The sequence below is a fragment of the Eublepharis macularius genome, chromosome 2 (genome assembly GCF_028583425.1).
Source record: "Eublepharis macularius isolate TG4126 chromosome 2, MPM_Emac_v1.0, whole genome shotgun sequence".
Lineage (NCBI taxonomy): Eukaryota > Metazoa > Chordata > Lepidosauria > Squamata > Eublepharidae > Eublepharis > Eublepharis macularius.
In genome coordinates, this window is record NC_072791.1 from 70,276,870 (window position 1) to 70,301,457 (window position 24,588).

The following is a 24,588-nucleotide window of genomic DNA, read 5'->3' on the forward strand; positions in this document are numbered from 1 at the left end:
ATTGAAACCATGGGACAGTTTAGACATCACTAGCTAGACTGGGAGCAACAGTACAATCCTAAATGGAGTTACACCCTTCTAAGAGCATTGATTTCAATTGATTTTGAAGATGTAACTCTTCTTAGGATTGCAATGTAAAGGATGTAAAATCTAGAGGTAGGTGAAGAACCACCATTGAAGTTTGATACAGGAGTGGGGAGGTCACCACACTACTTGTTGTGCATCACATATGTCTTTGTAAACTGGTATTTATTTGCCCTATGGCATTATTTATGGAAATGTCCTTGATACTGATTGTACTAATCTCACACTGTGTAATCCGCCTTGAGTCTCAGTGAGAAAGGTGGACTATAAATGACATAAATAAAATAAATTCCTCAGGGGTACCTACTGTAGTAACGACACGAGACAGGGTCTGGATGCAAAGTCTGTCCCTCCAAAGATGGAGGCGAGAGTTTTATTAGCTTGTATTCAGGAAGTCCCGGATGCCCAAATATGGTTATAGCAACAGTTACAAGTTACACATTCCATTCTCAGCCAACTAAGCAAAATATGCTGCGATCAGACTTTTGTCTTATCTAGGAAGCATAACGGAAAGAAAGGTACATCATGAGCTTCTGAGCGTAGAAGAATATTACTTAGAGTGTATGGGAATGTTGCGCTCTGTGAATGATGACTTATTGTTACACATTTAAACTACTCCCTGAGTCTTCCTGTATGGCATGCCAACTGACCAGGAGATCAGGAATGTAGAAATGTAAAGAGCAATTAATGGAGGCTGTGTGGCATGCCTACTCCGGCCTACACCTACATTTCTAGCCAGCTCACTGGTTCTACATTATTATAAAAATATACTGTCTTTCTTGTATATTCACACTGAATGTATCTAAGAGTGAGTAGTTTTAATCTGTGCTGAGAATCTGCTCTGCTGGTATCTGAACTGGCCCTTTGTGGACAAATTGCTTTGTACTAGAAATGAATCATGAACCGTAATCAATTGTTGTATCTGTTCAAATATGTGCTTGTTATGTGCCATCAAGTATGAATGCCATTACACAGACAAGCTGTTTCAGGTGATCACAAACCTGTAGCTGAGTCTTGTAGAATACATGGGATGATAAAAATCCCCATCATAGCCATCTTGGTGTTGTTGAAGCCGCAGCCTTCTATAAGCACCTCTTTTGCTTACAGAAGGCCTTGTATTCAGTTGTTGGCATCTCCAGATGGACTCAGGAAACAGTGCTGGAAAACACTTGAAAGAGCTACTGTGTAGTAGTGCACTGGGCTAGTATTCCTAATGGTCCAACACAAAGTAAAGTAGCTTTGTACATTCACTCATGCAAAATATTGGTTCAGTTTCTTTAGTTCATAAGATGAGCTTAATAATAGTCACATTTTATAGGGGATTTTATTAGTCTTTTGATCACCGAGAGATTTCAAAAATACTGTCTTCATTGCATTTTCAAGCTTATCCCGATAACTATGTGGATTACAAACTTTTATTAAGGACATTGAAAGCTGACATTCTTAAAATGTGAGCAAAAGCTCATGAGCCACACAGAGGTCCATGGATTGTTGGCATATTCATTTTACCGATCATATATGTTGCCTACCTAGACGTCAAATAGATGTGTAGGCTGCTGAAAGAGAAGATGAAGTTTCCCTTTTCCAGACACTGGGTGTACTCACATGAATAAAGGCAAACAAGGTTAAGATTTTTGTAGGAGTTATTTAGGAGGCTGAATGCTCTTCTAGACATGATTTATGTACAGGAGTGCATTCCCCATCGCTGCCTGTGCAGAAGAAGGAAGTCAGGAACCAGGCATGAGACGCTTCTGCTGGGAATTGCTGATGTGGTAAAAGGACCACACTCATCATGGAAGGGTGTCCCAGAGGCTCTCTCTGTTTTCTACAGTGGAAGCAGTTATTTCTGTGGTGGACAGAAGGACTCAGGGGAAGAGGTGGAGCAGGCCTAATTCTGGCAAAGTTCACATGTGAACTGTTTAGGAGTAGCAATAGAAACTTCTCCAGTCTGTCATTTGGCCTTCTGGCTAGCTTCAAAATGTCTAGAAAAGAATTAATATCTTAATATTAGATCACTTGTGAACTCATATCACTTCTCATGTTATAGTTTAGAACATGATGTAGTGGTTAGACTAGAATCTGGAAGGCCTGGTTTTGAATTAGGGTTGCCAACTCCAGGTTGAGAAATTCCTGGAAATTTGAGAGGAGTGAAGCCTGGGAAGGGTGGCGTTTGAAGAGGGGAGGAAGCTCAGCGGGATATAATGTCATAGAGCCAGTCCTCTAAAGCAGCCATTTTCTCCAAGAGTATTGATCTCTAGGGTCTGAAAATCAGTTGTGATTTTGGGAGATCTTCAGGCCTGTCCTGGAGGTTTGCAACACTAATTTGAATCCCTATGCTATTATAGAAACTTGCTGAGTGATCTTAAGCAAGTCACACAATCTCAGCTATACCTACCTCATATGGCTGCTGAACAGGAGGATTTGGGTCCAGTTGACATCTTAGAGACCAACAAGATTTTCAGCCTGAAAATTTCATAGTGTAAGATTTTGAGAGCCAGAACTCCTTTCTTCCCTTCAGAAGCAGGGAACTCTGACTCTTGAAAGCTTACTCTGAAACTCTTGTTGGTCTCTACGGTGCCACTGAACCCAAATCCTCCAGTTCTACTGCAGACCAGCACAGCCACCCACCTAAAGTATTCATAGGGCTGTTGTAAAGATGAAATTGAGAAGGGGAGAATGCTGTTAGCCACTTTGGGTCCCCCTTGGGAAGGGAAGCAGGGTATCAATGAAGTAATTTAAAATAATAAAAATAGTGATGAGTTCCTGTCTAGTAGCACAGATACACAGTTTAGATTCTTCTAAAGTATTTTCTCTTGCAGGCACGTTATCTTGTATGCCAGTAAAAACCTGCGCTCTTCCTAAATAATCTTTAATAATTGTGTGCTCATGATTAGCTTGTATACTTGTTTAGACTTCAAACTTTCAGCATTTTAACAAAAAGCTCTGATAAACTAAAAACATTATTTGTTCTTGCAAACAAAGCTCAAATGGTCTCCTCCCCCTCCCCTGACCTTTCCTTTAGCATGTCATATTGGATAGTAATTCTTTTTTGTCATTAGGAAATTCTGCAGACAGCTGGGCAGCAGCCCAGTGCCTAGCACTGGAGGGTACTGTCACTTTCCAAGTTGTGAAAAGGATCCTGGCACAAATTTTTGATCAGAAGGATGATGCCACCGAAGAGCAGGCTTGTCTTTTGTTAGCTCGGCTCAGCAAACAAACAGTAGGTATATCAAGGTTTGGGGGTGGGGGACAAAAAAAGAAAAAATGTGTAACAGTCATAGGCTATTGGTGTTTTCAGAACCAAGATTTCCCAGAATGAAATTCACCATTGCTCATAACACAAGGTGTGTGTATTTGCAGGAAAACTGGGTTTGAGATCCATTGTGCCGCTCTGTGGGGTGGTTTCTCCTTGGACAGAGTTCCCCAGGAGGACACTCACATGGGAAATTATTTGGTTTTCTATTTATTAATATATGTCCACTTGCTGTTTATATTCACAGATTGTTTTATTAGAACTAATCTGAAATATTTATCAACAAATTGATAAAGCTCCAAGTTTTGTGCTTTTGACATTTTATTAATGTCTTTCTGATCACATCAACTACCTAACAGTGCAATCCTATGTAAAGTTACTCCAGACTACACCTAAACTTAACATTAAAAACCTTATGTTGTGATTATACAGTGAGTTTTTTTGGCTTACCACTTATTAACTTAACTATTACAGGGCTTGGTTCAATGTTTACTGGCTTCTGAACTGAATAGCTACCAATGGAAACACAGAGTCTTAGCCTGTAAAACATTCTCCTGTATTCCAGGACCTGTCAGCCAGGTACGTTTTACCTCAGGAATCCTACAAGTAAGAGAATATTGACAGTGTCAACAAATACTAATAGAGTGCAAATAAAGTTTTGATGTTCAATGTGAAGTGATTGCAGATTAATAGAAATTAAATTCTTAGGCAATTCAATATGTTCTTCTTTTATACAGACAAAAGATGCAGGTAGCCATGCTAACTAGTTAGACAAAAAAAACAAGCTATTTCTTTTATGCTGGTGTCAAAAACATGAACTTCATACACACTAATTTGGAGAAATAATGCAAATTGATTGCATTGTTGTTTAGACTCTACATGTGTGTGGCTAATTTACAGTAAAAAGAGATTTGTGTAATTTTAAAACAGTGTTTTTTGAATCAAGGATTTTAGGATATCTATGTTACAAGTAGGTCATCCTTAGGTCTTATGTGATCTTCTGTGCAGGATCTCAAGAACAAATTTGTTCAGTTGATGTGGACAGATTGGAAGTTTGATGTACGACAGGCAGCTGCCCGAGCTTTGGGGTATTTGGAGCTTGGGAAAGAAGTCCATGACCAGCTCAGGTAAGTGGTATGCAACATGATAGTCACTTTAATCTCCATTAAATTTCAAGATTCTGAAATGCAGATACTACTGCTATGGGATCAGCAGGTAGCCTTGGGTAAGCTACTCCTCTCAGCACCAGCTGTATTGTGGGGATAATAACAACACTGACTTTGCCCACTGCTCTGAGTAGGGCACTAATCTGTCTAGAAGAGCAGTATATGAGCGCAATTATTATTATTACCTTAATATCATGTTTGGTACTTAAAATGGAACACACTGATATCATTATGTATGTGAGAAGCCTTGCATCCACTATCTTCATTAATTTTGTAGTGATAAAAATATAATGATTGATGCACACAAACATGATTTTAATACGCTCTGCAGGAAAGCTTACTGCTAAACATATCCAGCTGCTGAGCATGAGGGTTGTAATGGGGCTGGTTCTGTTACTCCATGATATTTATAATTAAGATCTTTAACTAATTCCATCAAGAATTAACAGGGGTCTTCTGGCACCTTAAAGGCTAACAGCATTTTCATCCTAGCATCAACTTCCCTGGACCATAACCCACTTCTTTAACTGAAATGAGTAGATTGCTATGCAGTTATTTTATGTAAGGTATCAAAAAACACAGCAATGACAAGAGGCTATGAAATGCAGTAAATACCTAGTAAAGCGTAACTATGCAAAATTCAAACCTAATTTAGAAAAACACAGAGACCATTCACTAGTTACAATACAGGGGTGAAGGGTTTCTGTATTTTTCTTGATTTGGTTTGAATTTTATGTAATTATGATTCATCCTACATTTCATGTCCCTTTGACCCTACTGTCTGGGATTTTGTTCATAGTTGTACGTAAAATGACTGCATAGTGAAGATCCACTCAGTACATCTAAAGAAATGAGTTCTAGTCTATGAACAAAGGGTCTGTTCATTTTTTTTTTTTTGAAAAATTTTTATTGGGTTAGAATCCATTATTTCCACATTTACATTCAATTTTCCCCAATTTTTTCATCTCTAACCCCCTCCCTTTCCCCCCCCTTTTCGTTGACTTCCAACAGCTTTCCAACCCTTTGTCCCCTTTCCCTTACTTTTATTAGCTTCCTCTATCTAAAACAAATATATATTCTCCGTTATTCTAAGCAGTACATCCTTAACTATTTTTAACATTATATGCCCAAACTGTAAGCCTTTGTTTCTATCTTAGATAAACAATTTATCCCAATTTTTCAATTTCAGGTATTTCTATATATCATAAACCATATAGATCATACATTCGTTTATATCAAACAATTTGACTTATTCTCTATATATATTACTCATTCTATCTTTTTATAATAGTTCTATATATCTCTCCTCACGTAGTCAATCAATTTGACCCATCTATATCTTCAGACATTCAGTTTGGTACAAAACTTGTCAGAAAAAAAAGAAAATATTGTTAGTTAATCGCTCCTTATATTTAGTCCTTATAATTAATTATTTTCTCTATGTTCTGTTTGTTAACCTATATATATCTATATATATGTCAATCTATTAATCTGACTGCTTATTAATTCACATTTATCTCTTCTCCCCCCGGTAAAGTCTCCCCCCTCTACTTCAATACTTCAATACTTCAGTAGTTCTCAAACTGCCACAGTTTTCCTCCCACCTCCCATTTCTTCTCCAGGTATTGTTTCAGCTTCTCCCAGTCTGTGTTGAACTGCCCTGAGTCCAGATCTCTCAATTTTCTTGTCATCTTGTCCATTTCAGCCATATACAGCAATTTGTAAGTCCAATCTTCAATAGTTGGCACTTCTTGTACTTTCCATTTTTGCGCATACAAAAGTCTAGCTGCTGCTGTCATATAAAATATCAACGTCCTGTGTTGGGCTGGAATTCCCTCCATTCCCAAGTTCAGTAGCAGGAGTTCTGGGTTCTTATTAATTTGAAATTGTAAAATTTCACTCATTTCTCTTATTATTTCCCCCCAGTACTGCCTGGCTACCTCACACGACCACCACATATGATAGAGGGAGCCCTCATGCTTCTTACATTTCCAGCATTTATTAGAAGTATTCAAATTCCCTAGCGCAATCTTCTTTGGTGTCATGTACCAACGATAGATCATTTTATGAATGTTCTCTTTGATATTAGTACATGTCGTTGTCTTCATTGTAGTTTTCCACAAGTATTCCCATGCCTCCATTGTTATTTCTTTATTAAAGTTTATAGCCCATTTCACCATTTGTGTTTTAACTATCTCATCCTCGGTATACCACTTCAACAGTACTTGGTATACCTTGGATATTCTTTTCTTATCTTCTTTAAGAAGGGTCTGCTCTAGTTCCGAATTCTCTATTCGTATACCTCCCTTTACAGAGTCCGAATTATATAAGTCTCTGATCTGTCTATACTGGAACCAATCGTAGTTAGGTGATAGTTCCTCTTGTGTCTTTATTCTAAGTTTGGATGCTTCAGTTTTAGTTATTTCTTTATACGTTAAACATTGTTGTTCATTATCAACAGCTCTCGGGTCTATCACCTCATATGGAACCACCCACAAAGGGGTTCCTTCTTGTAGATAAATTCTGTACTTCTTCCAGATTATGTATAGACTTCTCCGAACAAAGTGATGCAGGAACATCGAGTTGACCTTTACTTTGTCATGCCATAAATATGCGTGCCATCCAAATATTTTTTTATATCCCTCTAGGGCTAATAGTTTCTTGTTCTTTAATGTCATCCATTCTTTCAACCAAACTAGGCAGATTGCATCATGATAAAGTCTCAGATTGGGCAGTTGCATTCCGCCTCTTTCCTTTGCATCTTGTAAAACTTTCACTTTCACTCGAGGCTTCTTGCCTGCCCAAACAAAATCTGATATTTTCCTCTGCCATTTTTCAAATTGTTTGGAGTCTCTGATGATTGGTATTGTCTGTAGCAAAAACATTACTCTTGGTAACACATTCATCTTAACTGCTGCAATCCTACCCAACCATGACAAATTCAATCTATTCCATTTAATCAAGTCTCTCTCTATCTGAGTCCATAGTTTTTCATAATTGTTTTTGAATAGATCTATGTTCTTTGCAGTTAATTCGACTCCCAAATATTTCACTTTACTTGTTACTTCACAATCCGTTGTTTCCATTAACAATTGTTGTTTCTGCTTAGTCATATTTTTGCATAATATCTTTGACTTCTTTTTGTTAATGAAGAAACCTGCCAAGTCTCCAAACTCCTTGATCTTATCTATCACTCTTGGCATGTTCTCCAATGGGTCCTCTACAATTAACATTATGTCATCCGCAAATGCTCTGACCTTGTATGAATAGTCCTTTATTTTTATTCCACGAATTTCATCATCTTGACGTATTTGTATCATCAGAATCTCCAATACTAAAATGAACAACAATGGAGATAACGGGCAACCTTGTCTTGTTCCTTTACTTATCGTCAATTTCTTGGTCAATTCATCATTCACCACAATTGCTGCAGTCTGGTCTCTATAAATTTCCTTAATTGCTCTGATGAATCTTTCTCCCAATTGTAGCTTTTCCATAGTGGCAAACATAAAGTCCCAGTTTAAATTGTCAAACGCTTTTTCAGCGTCAACAAAGAAGAAACCAACCTCTTTGTCACAACGCTTGTCATAATATTCAATAGCATTGATCACTGTCCTTAAGTTGTCTCTTATTTGTCTGTCTGGCAAAAAGCCTGCTTGTTCCTCCTCTATGACTTCCGAGAGCCACCCCTTCAATCTCTCCGCCAATATCTTCGCAAAAATTTTGTAGTCATTGTTGAGTAGCGATATAGGTCTATAATTTTTCACATTAGTCAGGTCTTGGCCCTCTTTTGGGATCAATGATATATTCGCTTCACTCCAAGTTTCTGGAATCCTTTGATCCCTTAAAACCCCATTCATCACCTCTTTTAGGAATGGTGCCAGTTCATTAGCCATTGTCTTATAGAATTTAGCCGTAAGTCCATCTGGCCCTGGCGGGTCTGTTCATTTTTAACGTGATAAGACTCCTGTTTATTTTTGCTTCAAACAGACATGCAAACATAAGGCAAGATTTTAGTCGAGTTAGGTGTAACACCATGGTATTCTTCTGAAGATAGTTTCAGGTGGGTTGCTGTGTTGGTATGCATTAGAAGAGCAAGATTCAAGTCCAGTAGCACCTTAGAGACCAACAAGATCCTCAGGGTATAAGCTTTTGAGAGTCAAAGTTCCTTTCTTCAGGTATCTGATGAAAGGAATTCTTATTTTTGAAAGCTTATATCCTGGAAATCAAGTTAGACTTTAAAGTGCTACTGAACTCAAACCTTGCTCTTCTACTGCAGACCAACACAACTACCCACCTGAAACTATCACAAGGGCTTTGGTTCACACCCAAGTCTGAATAATTATTGTCTTGGATATACAAACTGAGAACATCCATGGTTCATTAAAGACCCTCTTGTGCTTTCAGGGTGAAGCTGCAAAGAGGAGATTGCCAGACAAAGGTGGAGGCTCTTACATTGATTGGCTGGCTGAAACTTATGACAGCCAAGCTGCTCCCCAGTTTTCTTCAGTGTTTCTCTGATGACTTTGTTGCTGTCCGAAAGGAAGCCTGCCAAGCAGCTGGAGCACTCAGGATTACAGAAGAGTCAGTGAGTGTTCAAAATGCCTGACAAAGGCCCTGATGGCAATGATAAATTTCAGCTTTTGCATTGCACCTCCAGGCGGAATAAAGAGGCAGACACTGTATTTGGGAACTAAAATAGCCAATTTATTTTGGCAATGACAGTAACATCCAACATTAATGTGAACATGGCAAGGGGCTAACTAGCAGTACAGGTCATGCCCTGGGATCGACTCTGAACCTCCACCCTTACCTGTCTGGGCGCCCTGGGGGTGAGCCATCCATACATATGGTTGGGGACCTGGCCAGCCAGGCAAAAGGGTTTCCCCCTTACAAGCTCCTCTAGCCGCAGCTGTCAAACATGGAAGATGGATTTGTACAGGGGGTCCCATCCAGCAGTCTGCCTCTCAAATAAGCCAGCTGATCCTGACAGACCCCAATTCCCCCAACAATGGGGATGTGCCAAGGGTGTTCACCGGCCCACTGCTGTGGTCTCTGACTCTGGGATCCTGCGCTTGCAGCCGTTGCCTGTACTGGAAGGTCTCTCTAACACAGAAAGCCATGTTAAAACTTCCCGCTGGAAAGCAGCTACAGAGGTCAATGTGGCTGACCTCTGCCTCTTGGCTTTACCTGACCATGCCACAGGAACCCCCTTTGCCTAGTCTAGGGTTGCAATACAGTTGAGGATCTTGCATCTGCTTGCAACCTCCTCCTCCTCATCATAGGAAGACAGCTCTGGTACAGCCAACCTTTTTACTGGCTCCTTCCTCTTAGACTTTCTCCCACCTTTCTTGGGTGGCATGGGTAGCAATAATTGTGTGAACAGCTATTAAAATGCTGCCCTCAGAATACACGCAAAATGGGTGCCAGGCCTAGAACTACAAGTATGGCCACCGCAAGAAACTGGCCACTAATAACCAAATTAGCCTCCCAGCTAGCTCACATACCCAAGCATCAGCCAGCCAACTAGGCCCAGTACAACTGCGGGGGGGGGGGGGAGTATGCCCTAGTTCCAAACAAGGTGCCCTTTTACGCGAAGTCAGAAATCCCCAGGCCTAGGCTGGGCCCCCTCTAAGCCCCAAACTCGCTAAGTGCAAGGGGGTGGGGTTATCTGCAGGAGCTAACTGCCACGGGCGGGGGGGCTCTTAATGATTAATACGGGGGGCGGTTAATAGACGCCCCTGCAGCAGCAGCAGCCTAAGTCAGGTGACTGATAAGTAGACTAAGAGCCCCGTATGTTGTTCACCCACCGCAAACCCCCCCCCCCGCTGCCCACGCTGCAAGCGTGGGCTTGATCAGGACAAGCAGCAAGGAACTCTCGCTGCCAAGGCCACCTCCGACGGTTCACTTCCCGCCACGATCTGCTGTTCTGCCTCCGCTTTGCTGCCGCAAACTCAGAGAGGGCTGCACAGATACACGCTCTATTCCAAACAAACGAGCACGGACCTACTGCAGAGCCCGTGGGGCAGAGCCGCCTTTTAAGGTGTCCGGCTCTGCCCCGGCTCCAAGCCCGGGAAGAGGCTCTTTGCCTTTTCTTCTGCCGAGCCGGCAAAGGCCAGCCGCCGGCTCTAGTAGATAATGCTACGCACCGTGGAGGGTCCGCATTCTTGGAAGCCACCCTATTCTGCAGATACCAGTTCAAGAGATCTGTGTACTGAACCTGCCTCTGCATGTAGGTGTGTAACCCATCTGTGCAGTGATGTGTGTCCTGTCAAATTGGCTGGATGTGTCTTTTGATGTTGATGTGGTTGTATCTCACCGTTTGGTCTGAAATGCGTTGCTTGCAGCTACAACTGGATGTGGGCCAGGTTCTGTAACAAAGCTAACATCATCTAGCAGTAAAGGACATGTATGGAGCATAACTGTTTTTACAGGGGAGGGCTAAGGTTCCTTGGTAAAACCTATGATTTGAATGCAGAAATTGTATGTTCTCTCTCACATCCCCAGCTGAAAGGATCTCAGGTAGCAGGGCTGGGAAAGGCCTCTCTACCTGAAATCTTGGCAAGCTGTTGCAGAACAGACAATGTTGGCTTAGATGGGCCAATGATCTAAGTAAAAAGCAGCTTTGTATACTCAGATGGTATGAGGTCATCAGAGGGTGGGTTAGGGGACCATTAAGGCGAGACAAGCTTCCTGAATGATACCTTTAGCTGTTAGATTGGCAGCCTTTCAAGAACACACATGGGATAGTTGTCAGACTTGTGGCTAGATAACGTTCTTACTCCAGACTACCTTCTGCAATTAGACAACAGTCCATTGTTTCCAAAAGGCTTTTACTGAAGAATTAGTTCATTATAGTCCACTAGCCTGAACACAAGGTCCAGGATGGTACATATGCATTGTTACCAATGACAGGCAAAGCATGAGGTACAGAGTAACAGATCACAGTAGGCCCAACCTCCCCCCACAGTTCTCAAAACAACCCCTTTGAAGTTAGAAGAGCGAGAAGCTCCCAAGGCCGGTTCTTGGTGGAACGTCGGTAGCCAAAACAATCCTTTTCTGTAAGATAGCTGCCTGGGAACCTTGGCACCTGGAAGAGAGCACTTACACACTGAAAAGATTAAAATGGAGTCGGTTAAGCATAGGCATACAAGAAAGCAGTCTGAACCTGACATTCTGCCCCCTCTAAGATGCTCCCCCTCCGGGTTTCTGTGGGTAGCGAGAGTAGAACGCCTTAACTAATCTAGGGGCATGAACATGTACAGAGTTCACCCATTCATCAAACCCAGAGTCAAAGTCTTTCCACCTAATGAGATAAAATAACTGATTTCTGTGTAATTTAGAGTCCAGTATTTGTTGAACTTCATAGTGGGTTTGATCATCGATCAGAGTGGGGATTGGAGGCGCACGGGTGTGCCATTGATTAGCAGGAGGGACTTTTTTCAACAAACTTACATGGAAGGTATCATGTACATGACGAAGATTCTTTGGCAGATTTAGAGCAACAGTCACTTTGTTGATTACTTTGCGAACAGGAAACGGACCTAAAAATTTCAACGCTAGCTTGCGGCTGGTTTGGGTTGTTTTCAAATTCTTTGTGGAAAGGTAGACTAGATCACCCGGCTGTAATTCCCATTCTGCCGCGCGGTGGCGGTCAGCGTATTTTTTATAATCCTGTTTGGCTTTGATGAGATGTTTCTTAATCTGCGTCCACTGTTGGGCTGCTTCCCCCCACCATTCGGTGACATCGTTGGAGGCTGTAGTAGGGGGAGAAAGCGCCTCAAATGGGAAGGGCTTGAAGTGGAAGCCATAGACGATTTTGAAGGGAGTTTCTCCCGTAGAGGCGTGCACGCTGTTATTATACGAGAATTCTGCCAAGGGGAGCAAATCAAACCAATTATCTTGTTGGAAATTAATATAACAGCGCAGAAATTGTTCTAATATCTGATTTGTTTTTTCCGACTGTCCGTCTGTTTCTGGGTGATGGCTTGAACTCAGACCTTGTTCAATACCCAGTAGTTGTAAAAGCTCCCGCCAGAAGTTGGCAACGAACTGTCCGCCGCGATCCGAGATCACCTTGGATGGAAAAGAATGTATTTTTACAATGTTTTTCATAAAGATGTCGGCTAGTTTTCTAGCCGAAGGAATTGTAGTACAGGGTATAAAATGGGCTTGCTTGGAGAATAAATCGACTACGACTAAGATACAATTGTGTCCCTTGGAGGGGGGCAAGTCTGTGATAAAATCCATGGAAATTATTTCCCACGGTCGACTTGGCGTTTCTAGGGGTTGCAGGAGTCCCGGAGGTTTTCCTTTTCGGGATTTGGCGCTGAGACAGATGGGGCAAGACGCTACATATTGTGAAATGTCCTTGCGCATGCCCGGCCACCAAAATTGGCGTTGTACCAAATGAAGTGTTTTTAAGTACCCATAATGACCCGCTGTGGGAGCATCGTGACAGCGTTGTAACACTTCTTTCCTTAAGCTTTTGGGTACATAGAAGCGATCTCCCCAGAGCCATTCCCCCTGATCGGATTGTTGCAGTTTGTCTTTGGGCACATCTTCCCCCTCCTTTTCCACTTCAGCTTTTAATTTTTCTCTCCATCCCTGATCGGGTTGGGGAAAGCGGGTGGTGCGGCTGCGTGTTGTCACCACGCCCCCTAATTGCGTAGGTGAGAAGACTGTGTCTATTGTCTCCTCCCTTTTGCTTTTGTGCTGGGGCATGCGTGATAGAGCGTCCGCCAAGAAGTTGGTTTTCCCAGGGAGGAAGTTCAATGTGAAATCAAATTTAGAGAAAAACTCCGCCCATCTCAGTTGTTTGGCGTTTAGCCTGCGAGGGCTGCGCAGGGCTTCTAAATTTTTATGATCCGTCCAGACTTCGAACGGATGGCGGGCTCCTTCTAACCAATGTCTCCAGGTAGTGAGAGCTGCTTTTACAGCAAAGGCTTCTTTCTCCCATACATTCCAATTCCTTTCCGATTCTGAAAATTTCCTGGAAAGGAAGGCGCAGGGTTTGAGCTTTTCATCCGCCCCCCGCTGTAGCAGTACACCCCCAATTGCCGTGTCGCTGGCATCGACCTGTACTATGAACGGGCGACTGTCGTCGGGGTGTTGTAGAACGGGTTCTGATACAGACTGCGTTTTAAGGTGATCGAACGCCGTTTGGCATTCCGCCGTCCAAGCCAGTTTTGCACTTGGTTTTTTGGCTTGGTCCCCCTTATCTTTGGTTTTCAACAGTTCAGTTAGGGGGAGTGTGATTTGGGCGAAATTTGCAATGAACTCTCTATAGAAGTTGGCAAAGCCCAAGAAGGATTGTAATTCTTTGCGGGTTGTGGGGGTTTGCCAATTTAGTACTGCTTGTATTTTACTTGGATCCATTTTCAAACCCTCCTTAGAAATACAATAGCCCAAGTAAGTGAGTTCCGTTTTGTGAAATTCACATTTGGAGAGTTTAATAGGTAACTGGTTATTCATGAGGGTGGTTAAGACTCTCTTTACCAGTTCTACGTGTTCCTCTTCAGTTTCTGAATAAATCAACACATCATCCAGATACACTACCACACCTTTATAGAGGAATTCATGCAGAACCTCATTAATCATGGACATGAAAACTGAGGGGGCTCCGGCCAGGCCAAAAGGCATAACTAAGTATTCATATTGGCCGAGCGATGTGTTGAAGGCTGTTTTCCATTCATCCCCCTCTCGAATACGAACGTGAAAGTAAGCATCTTTCAAATCTAATTTCGTAAAGATCTTACCTTGAGCCACGACGTTGAGTAGATCTCTTATGAGCGGAATAGGGTAGGCATTGCTGGAAGAGACCGCATTAAGACCTCGAAAGTCCGTGCATAATCTCAAGCCCCCATCTTTCTTTTTTACAAAAAGTACTGGCGCTGCATGGGGACTGTTAGCTGGCCGAATAAATCCTCTTTGAAGGTTGAGGTCGATGAATTTGCGGAGCTCCTCTCTTTCGTTGGGACTCATAGGGTATAGGCGGCCTTTGGGCAGCGAGGCGCCAGGTAAAATTTCCACAGCACAGTCTGTCCTCCTGTGAGGAGGTAACGAGTTGGCTTCTTCTTCTGTGAAGGCTTGGGTGTACGCCCTGTATTGTTTGGGTATTAGGTTGATTTCTTCCTGGGAGAGGAGAGCCGGTTCGGTTGTGGTCGGATCTTTTCCCCAATTTTGATCCCACCGATGACTTTTGCATGACTCATGGGTAAATGTGATGCTTCCCTCTGCCCAGTTGATGTAGGGGTTATGATCGCATAACCACCGGCTCCCCAGAATCAAGGGGTACTTTGCTGTGGCACTAATAACGAAAGATCTTTTTTCCCAATGTTGTCCCATGCCTGTGATGATTGGCATGGTTTCAGTAGTCACTGGATTCATGTTAGTGCCATCCATTTGCTCGAAAATGACCGGTATATCTAAGTCTTTGACAGGGAGTACTAGTCCGTGTACCAAGGCTGGTGCAATAATGTCTCTAGAGCAGCCCGAATCAATGAGGGCTTGTACCCGGATGTGCATCTTTCTGTCAGCATTCACTAAAGTCACTGGTATGAAGAGTATGGACCCATACGGTCGGTTCGGAACCGGAACTGACTGAGGTTTGATCTGCCGTTTGGGTCCTTTCACGACAGATCCATTTCGTTTCCCGAGGAGGGGCTTTCTGGATTCTCCCCTCCCGCCATCGCCGTTGGATCATATTCCATAACTTCTTCCAGTTCTAGCCCCCTCTCAGGGGGATTTCTTCTCGGCGCTCCCCTACCTCTTGCCGTTCTGGGGGCTGGGGTAGGGCGCGGTGGCGCCGGGTAGGCAGCGGGGGCTGGGCGTCTGAGTTGGAGCAGAGGTCTTTGCACAGGCCGATAAGGACATTGCGCTGCAAAATGACCACTTTGTCCACACTGCAAACACAATCCTTGTTGCCATCTAGCATCTCTCGCTCCACGGATAGCGTAGCCAGCCCCCCGGCTCCCTCGAGCAGGAGTGGAGGAGCGTCTCTGGCCCGGAGGTTGTTGGTGTTGCTCCACCAAACGAACTTCCATCAGACGGTTTTCTACTTCACAGGTCAATTGTATCCACCCCAACAGCGTAGGAGGATTATCTTGCATTAAAGCTCTGTCCAGCAATCTAGGGTTTAAACCCTTTTTAAACATGATAATCTTGGTGGATTCCTCACACCTTGGGCATTTGGCAGCGAGTTGTCGGAATTTTGCGGCATAGTCTCTAGCCGACATGCTGCCTTGCCTGATAGCCTGCAATTCTGTTCGGGCTCTGGTTTCTTCTAGGGGATCCTCATATTGAGCTCGGATTGCGTCTACCAGCCCTTGGAGGGTATCTAACTCAGGGGCCCCCACGTTATACAGTCCTACATACCAGTCAGCTGCTTTGCCTTGAAGACGTGACCCCAGATGTTCGATTTGACTAGCTTCACTTCCGAAAAGATGCCCCCAACGATTAAAAAATTGCACTACTTGTACTAGGAAAAATCCCAATTTGGAAGGGTCCCCATCGAACGTAGCATCCAACTTGACCCAACCCATTGGAAGGTCTTGTCGAGGGACCGGCGCCGGCATTGGATAGACATCGAGTGGTTCGAGGGGTTGTCGCGGGGCCGGGGCCGGCATTGGATAGACGTCTAGCGGGCCGAGGGGTCGCGGAGCTGGCAGCATCTGTGGTCTCTGTGGTAGAGGTTGTTGCGGGTGCGGTCGCGGCTGGCGCAGTGGAGGTACTCCCGGGCGCGGCTGGGGAAAAAGTCCTCTCGGTATAGGTTGCGTTGGCCGCGTTGGTGCTGGGTCCGCTGTCCCTCTCGGCCGCGGCTGATGAGGGGCCGGTCGTAATGGTTGGGGATGGAGTGGTAGCGGACGAAGCGGAGGCGTATCACCTCGCGGCCCCGGGGTTGGTCCCGCTTGCGTTGTAGGTGGAGGGGCTACCGGCTGATCAGCTTGCGTCGTGGTTGGAGGGAGGATTGGACCCCCCGGTTGCGGTCCGTCACCCCCTCCACTGGTTCCGTCGTCAACTGGTCCGGCCGGCTGGTCAGGCTGGGAATCATCTGGGCATGAATCATCTGGAACGGGTCCTTCTCCGGGGACCTCTTCCTCATCCCCCGTCTCTGGTGGCTGTTGCGGCCAGGGTTGCGGCCGAGGCAGGAGCGTTTGGAGATTGGCCAGACTCTGGCTGATGTCTGGCCATCCAGCGGGCCGTTCACGACCGCCGTCCCCCGCGACTAGCACCGACAGCAAGTGGACGGCACTGGCTAAACTTTCTTCCATATTTATGAGTCTGTTTTCCAAGAGCTGTACTCTCCCCATGGTTTCCTCACCCTCAGCAGCTTCGACCGTCTGCGAGGTTTGCCCAGTTTCAGTTCGCGGCCCCGTGGTGAGCGTTTGCTGCCAAGGCAAGGGTGCCTCGTCTCCTCGCTCCTCTTGGGACCTCGCGGCTAAAACTCCTTTTGTCAGGCCGGTGATTGCCGATATACCTGAGTCAATGGCTAACGTTCTGCTCTGCAGTTGCACCCACTGGTGCTCACTTACGTCTTGTTGCCCCGACCACGGGGTGACCTCCGCATAATCCCAACTCAAGGTGCCACGGCGAGACGCATCCCACTCCGATTGTTCGGTCGTTCTATTCCAGTAAATCCAAGATTGATCACCGGTTTGTTCAGGGATGGATTCCAGGCTACGCCGACTATCCAGCTGTAAGTGCGTGAACATCGTGCTGGCCCTTCTATCCCTGGTTTCCCTTGGTCGCGCACCCCACTGTGTCGGGGTAGGCAGCGATAACAGTGGGAGAGCCGTGGCCCGTGGCTGCGTATCAGCCCTGCTTGGAGCAAGGGTATAGATCGTTGTAACCGAGGAGTTATCCTCCCTCGGTGCAGGTACTTGAGTGTCCGAGCCTTGAGAGCCGGGAGAGGCATACGGGTCAAACAAAGGATCCCTGACAGGGACAGCTTTGGAGTCCGTCTGATCCGGCTTAGGCATTGGAAAATGTGATTGGTAACAAAATGTCAGACTCGTGGCTAGATAACGTTCTTACTCCAAACTACCTTCTGCAATTAGACAACAGTCCATTGTTTCCAAAAGGCTTTTACTGAAGAATTAGTTCATTATAGTCCACTAGCCTGAACACAAGGTCCAGGATGGTACATATGCATTGTTACCAATGACAGGCAAAGCATGAGGTACAGAGTAACAGATCACAGTAGGCCCAACCTCCCCCCACAGTTCTCAAAACAACCCCTTTGAAGTTAGAAGAGCGAGAAGCTCCCAAGGCCGGTTCTTGGTGGAACGTCGGTAGCCAAAACAATCCTTTTCTGTAAGATAGCTGCCTGGGAACCTTGGCACCTGGAAGAGAGCACTTACACACTGAAAAGATTAAAATGGAGTCGGTTAAGCATAGGCATACAAGAAAGCAGTCTGAACCTGACAATAGTAATAGAATATTTATATTGTATACACTCAGGATTTCCCTTCCTTAGAAGGGAATTTGGAACTTTTAAACTATGACACAGGCAAAATTTCCTAGGGCCTCAAGGTTGCTTTGGGGTCGAACTAGTTCACTACTTAGCCATCCCTGATTCTAACTCTTGTGTTTTTCAGCTTAGAACATATTTTGTCCATGTATAATACAACTCAGCAATGTTTCATTCACAGTAGGAACTTCTCTTTCCCACAGCTGAAAGGAGTAAGAGTACATTGAAATGAATGAGATGTGTGACATTGTGCATCCCCTTTCATCATAACAAGACTTGTATTGGGCAGTTCTCTTGTGATGTGTCCCCTTCAGGAAAAGGAAGTGGGCACAAAAGAAAAAAGAATCTACAAAATAATGAATCTCTGCCAGATAAGAATTGCCGCTGCCTCCTCTTTTATCTTTTGAAAAGAAAAAGAAGAGTTGACAAGTTTTTTGTCCAAACCACAAGAATAACTGGTGGGCTCCATTTGGTGGATTCCATGTTGTGCATATTTGCTATGTACATGGCACCATCTGAAATCTCTCTTTAGTGCTTTTAATTAGGAGAAATGCTGTTAATTATTATGTTTAAAACAACATGTATCTTTCTTTGTCCTATACTTTTGCTTCTTAGGTGCTTAAATGCCTTTTTAAGGTAATGCAGACCGATCCCCTCTGCAAGATCAAAGCCTTCGCCATCAGAGGTACTACAGAATATAAACCCCAACTTTCCCCACAAAATTGCAGACCTAACCTATTATCGGGATAGTGGTACATGATGTCCAAGATTCACTAGCTTAAAAAGTTGGCTCTTGTTTATGGAGCTTTTCGGGGTAGAAATGGCTTAATTTTCAGGCTTAATTGCAAACATTAACTACATATAGAGAATATAATATATTACAAACTCACATTTTAGACAAGAAATATCTCCCAAAATATAGACCTAGTTAAATAGCTCCTTCTAGAATTGCTTAACCATGCTGACTTCTTCATGGGTGAGGACAAGGAGACACCATGGCTGCTTCCCCATGGAGGTGGTTCTCAGCTTTTGTGCCCAAACCACGGTGAATTGTTATGGCGCATACACACATCTTCCCCTCATCATTCACATTCCATGCTTTGCTGTGATCCTTTCCAAATCTGGTTTGGTACTACCATTGGGGAAAGATTGCAGTGGATAGGAAGGTGTGCCTTTTTGCAGGTTCCACTGACACAATTTTTTTTGTCTTAGTGCCCCCCTCCATCTGCTATTTGCCCCCTCTACCAGAAGGCCTTTTCAGAGTTTTTTGAAACTTATGTTTGATATATTGTGATAGCATTATATTACAACAATCTATCTAATGTGTGTGTGTTATGTGCCATCAAGTCGCCTCCAACCTATGGCGACCCTATGAATGAAAGACTTCCAAATTCTCTGCTTTCATTTCTTTTGAAAAAGTAAGCTTTCAGACTTTTTTGTTCTGTAGACATCTCTTTGCAGTGGCAAGGAAAACTACATGAAAAATCATTGCAGTGTGGAAAAAGTAAGGTAGCAAACTCCAAGTGGGAAATAATTGAAGATTTGGTAGTGGAGCCTAGGGAGGGACCTGAGTTGTTATGATGCCATACAGTCCACCCTCTAAAACAGCCATTTCCCCAGGGGAACTGATCTCTGTTGCCTGGAGATCTGTTGTAATTCTGGGAGATTTCCAGGCCCACCTGGAGGTTGATAGTCATAGTGGAAACAGTCCATGTCCAAATAAACACATACCCTGATACGGACAAAAATAACCATGAAGGATGCACCTAGCCTGCCTGAATTTGTAGGCCAGCCCAGGAAGAAAAAGGCTGAGGGCGTGTGTGAGAATGGAACCTTGGAAGTTCAGAACAAGCAGCCCAGGCCTCAACAGCAATCTACTGGAACCCTGGAAAATTTGCTCTAGAGATGGTGATCACCTAGGTCTGCTTGACAGAAATGTCAGAGGGCATGCCAAGGCACCTCCAAATGCCACAGGAACACTCAAAGCAGAAGTGTGGGCCCCTTTAAGAAGATTCCGTTCTCCTTGGGAGATGTGGGCTGGCAGGTTCATGGCCTGTTCTGGTATAGGAAAACCACAAAAGTTCTGCTGTTTGTTTGATTGAATTGTCAGCCTTAGAGCTGCCTGAAGCCCTGCAGCACATGTACAGCCAAACTGGTTCCCTGATACGTGTTTCTAGTGGTTGACTCCTCTGACTGATTGATCCTGGTCCCTCATGAACTTTGCTTTGCTGCAAGGTCCCAGGCTGAGACTGTGGCAGGATGTATGTGAAAACCTACACATGGGATTTATGTACATTACTACATGAATGCACCTTCTGTGTAAGGTTTTTGAAGTGCTTATTAATATTAATTATAGCACATTTCAACAGTACAAAGCACTTAACATAAATCTCCATAATGCTTACAACAGCCCTGTAAGGCAGACCAGCACCATATATCTCATACTGCTGAGGAGTAACTAAGAATGCAGCAGCTTGCCTAAGACCATCTCTTGAGTTATTGCTAATGATACATTTGAATGAAGAACTTCCTAGCTCAGGGATCACATACTAAGCATCTACACTAACAATCTAATCCATCTCACTGATTCTGTTAACAAGCGCTGCTCACTTGCCTCACTAGCATCTCCTTGCTATTGAAGCTTTATATTAAAGTATGTCTTATATTTTGGTATTCTATTACATTAAAAACATGTTGGAGCCTACCGTCTTTTGGGCTGCCACACAAGACAGAATAGAGTTCTTGTTCAACTGCCCTCCTCACTTGCAGCCTTTTGTCCACAGTGGTCCGATATCTGGAACAGCCTTTCACAACTCAAAAGGGGCCCTCTCCTCTTACACCAGGACAAAAGGCCAAACCAGTAGCAGGGCATATCCAGTGGGGTTTTTTTTGCAGCCAGGATTTCCATTCTCAACAATTTTCCCACTTCTGCCCTGCAGTTGCATCCAAAAATGCCCCCACAAATGTTGATCCTGAGAGACAGAAGAACAGAAGTTTGGGGGACATGTTGGGCTACTACAAGAGGATGGAGGCAGGAAAGTTGCGCTCCACTTCTGCTTGCAAAAATACCTGGCTGAATCCAAGCTAGTATTGTTATTTCTATGCAGAATGTAAAAATCCATGAGTACAATATTATCCAAAACCATAATAAACAAACAACTGTGGGTGAATTTCCAAAGTCCACTGATAATGCTGGCATTTATAAAAATATAATTTGTATAATAATCAAGTTTTTGCTTCAAGACACCCCCTTCAGTGCAAGATACTGTTTAATTTCAGAATACAGAACTCATCTAAAGGTGAACCAGAGTTCTGCTCCTGTATTTGGCAAATATTGTGCAACTGAGTAAATGTAGTTCTACTTAGTTGAAATAAATACTATTTTCTTTGCTGCCAGCTCTTGGTCAGATAGGTAAGGCAAGTCCCAAGCTAGAAGATCTTCTTCTTTGGGCTGTTCACTATGAAGAGGATCCTGGAGTTCGAAGGGAAGCCTGCCGTAGTATCATCATCCTTAAGCTGCAGGATGAAAAAGTCCGAGCTACTTTACTGGAGAGAATGATATTGGAACCAAATGAGATGGTAAAAGAGTAAGTAACTTCTTTCCCAAAGTAAGATACATTTCTGTGTTGAGGTAGACAGAGTTTCCTTGTCCATAGCTTTTTTCATGGGACATCTTCTAGAACGTTCAATACACATTTGTTACCTCTAGGTAATGCTTCCATCTTCTGCATGTACATGTTCTAATGTATTGAGCTTTGAAAAATGAACCCTCCTGTCTCAAAGAAGCTCTGCTTGTCATTCTGCTGATTTCACTGATTTGGGGCTGGATCATATGCACTGCCAGTGGAAGATGTTGGCAGATGTGGATCTGTATCACCTCCTCTCAGCTCTTATCACCGAAAAGGCAATCCCAGTAGTTGGAGGATGTGCAAGGACTAAAAACCACACAAAACAAGAGGCCACAATGATGTGGAGGAACATGTGGTCAAAATCACCCCTCCTGCTTCTTGTATTAGCACAGCTTCTACATAGGAAACATAGGGTCCAATCTATTGTCCACAGTGAGCATGCTTTGAGAACTGCAGCTTCACGTACGTTCCAACTATGTTTAAATAACAGGTACAGAAGCTACTTTCTAATTCTGTGTACATGTGAGTATTGTGTACCACACTTGGCATTGTAAATTAACTTCCTGTCTTATTTGGGAAGTAAATTTTACATTACAATAATAAAGTTTTGAAAACCTGAAAGCATTTTTGTTTAGAAGTAAGAGGGTGATATGAAGTTGCCTTAGAAGTGACTCAAACCGTTAGTCTATCAAATCCACTTGTACCATTCCTGCTGATTAGCAGCAGATCTCCAAAGTTTCAGATAGAGGTCTTTCCCAACCCTACTGCCCTAGAGTCCTTTTAAAATTGGAGACAGCAGAGACTGAACACACGTCTGTCTATGTTCAAATCTACCATTTAACTATGGCCTGGTGTGGTCCATGTTAAAATGACCTGACTTTATGACCTATCAGTCCAAATACATTTGATTTGATCTGAAAAAAACCTTCCAGGGGGTAGTGTGTGTGTGTGTGAAGTTGCAAATTGAAATTATAAGGATATGCCACTAGACTCCATGGAAGTACCACAACCATAGAACTGGTAGCTATAACAAGCTTGGAGTTGTTATCAGTACTAATGAACTGCTTTGCACCCAGCAAATGCTGTACATTTTTTGTAAGGCTGTTGAGATAAAGCAATGCAAATTAGAATTTCTTTGCCTGGATATACTGCACATTAATCTCAGGATGGGCCAGTGAATCAGCTCAGAGGTCTGAGGGGATGTAGCTCACTGGGACCAGGAAAATCAATTTCAATTAGACTTTTAGATACATTTCAAGAGAAGAAAATGGTTTTGAATATAAATGATATCCTAGATCATACCATTGTGACAAGCTCTACAGATCCTAGAATTGCACTTGAAAGCATTTTTTTAAATGTTATTCATGCTTGTCTCCTGATCTGATTACAGGTAGATTGCATATTTTAGGAAATAATCCTAAACAAGTCTACTCAGAAGCAAGTCTCATGTTATTCAGTGGGGCTTACTCCCAGTAAAGTGTCCTTGGGACTGCAGCCTTAATGAGCTTAAGTGGCTTGTTTTATTTACTAAAATGTTTCTATTAAGAATTTTTCTTTAATACAAAAAGCATTTCTTACAATGCTGCAACTACTTCAGGGTAGTGGTACTATGTGAAGGTCAGAATAGATTCAGGCCAACAAGAAAGAGGACTGGGTATGCAAACTGTTTTTCTTTGCAAAGACTGTCAGGTGGAAACTCTGCAGCATGCAACTAACAAGCTATTATTTCAAATTCAGAGAGCTGAACCGTGCAGTGGTGACCTTAAATTTCCAGCAGGAAGAAGAACAAGAAATGATTCAACAGATCAAGGACAAGGTGAAAGAAATGCAGAAGATCCTTACAATTTTATCTTGGGAAAGACAAACCCTCTGATTTTTGCCAGTGTTTCTGGGGCTGGTCTGCACACATATGCTTCTGTTATTTTGGGTATCCTGCAGGATTTGGGTCCTGTGGCACCTTAGAGAGACCGAAAAGATCTCCAGGATATAAGCTTTCAAGAGTCAGCGCTCTCTTCTTTAGATACAGGGTGTCTGGGAATCCTGACTTTAATAAGCCATTCTGTGGATTCACAAACTGGAAAGGCAGGATGTTATTTAAAAGAAATGTTACCCGTTTTAATTTCTTACAGCGTCATCATCTTGGCATGACTTCATTGTAGAAGTTATTTGTTTGCTCTGTTTCCAATAAGCATACCTGAAAAAGAAACTGGACCACTTAACAGTATTTTCATATACGAGCCCAAGTAGGGGTAAAAAGCAGTCATAGCACTGCAAGTCCAAAGTATGATACCTTTATTAGGAGCTATAGCAAGCAAGCGTTTGAGTACACATTATTCATTCTTCAGGTTGAATGTTAAGAGAGAAAAAAGGAGTAGGGAAGAAATGACTTCTGCTTTCTCAAGTTTGTTACAATCTGCACACTGGGGCTTATCATACCTAATCTCCCCTCCTCTCAATTTTTCTTCATGTCCAACCTGAAGAAGAGTTCTAGTGAACTAGGAGCTTGATCACCGCCTTATGATGTTTTATTTGATATTAATAAGATAAAATGATAAAGTGCTAGTGATAAACATTAATGTAATACATTTGTTTGTAATGCAGATTACAACATTAACCCAAAAGGATTTGGTGATACAGAAACTGCAGAAACTTAAAGAGATAACAGAGAGGACATGGCAGGAAGCTCACCGCATATATCGTGACAAGGACGACGTCTTTATATACAGAGACCTTTGCGAAATCTTTCTTGATGCTGTTAAATATACTTCAACAGGTAATTTGAGACAGGGAGTAGTCTAGAGGAATGTTAATTTTTAAATGTCAATTTTTACTCCACCCGAAGGGCCCTCAAAGACCCTTTAAAACCCAAACTGCTCCATTTTGCAGATGAAATGTATAAATGGGATCTTGTTGAAATTAAGGGACATTGCAAATAAGTGTTTTTGGGATTGAGACAAGTCCAAGAAGAAAGGTTTTGATTGCTTT

General features: G+C 43.2%; 1 protein-coding gene across 1 annotated transcript in view; it reads left to right on the forward strand.

Moving 5' to 3' along the window:
• Positions 1–24,588, forward strand: part of HEATR4 (HEAT repeat containing 4) — a gene marked incomplete at its 5' end in the record, with an annotated part of 43,356 nt that overhangs the window by 13,943 nt on the left and 4,825 nt on the right. Inside the window, 8 exons of the mRNA XM_054969942.1 lie at positions 3,144–3,304; positions 3,812–3,916; positions 4,346–4,464; positions 8,911–9,091; positions 18,590–18,659; positions 21,372–21,561; positions 23,341–23,419; positions 24,205–24,376. Coding sequence (XP_054825917.1) covers positions 3,144–3,304; positions 3,812–3,916; positions 4,346–4,464; positions 8,911–9,091; positions 18,590–18,659; positions 21,372–21,561; positions 23,341–23,419; positions 24,205–24,376 — 1,077 coding nt within the window. The remainder of the gene's footprint in view (positions 1–3,143; positions 3,305–3,811; positions 3,917–4,345; positions 4,465–8,910; positions 9,092–18,589; positions 18,660–21,371; positions 21,562–23,340; positions 23,420–24,204; positions 24,377–24,588) is intronic.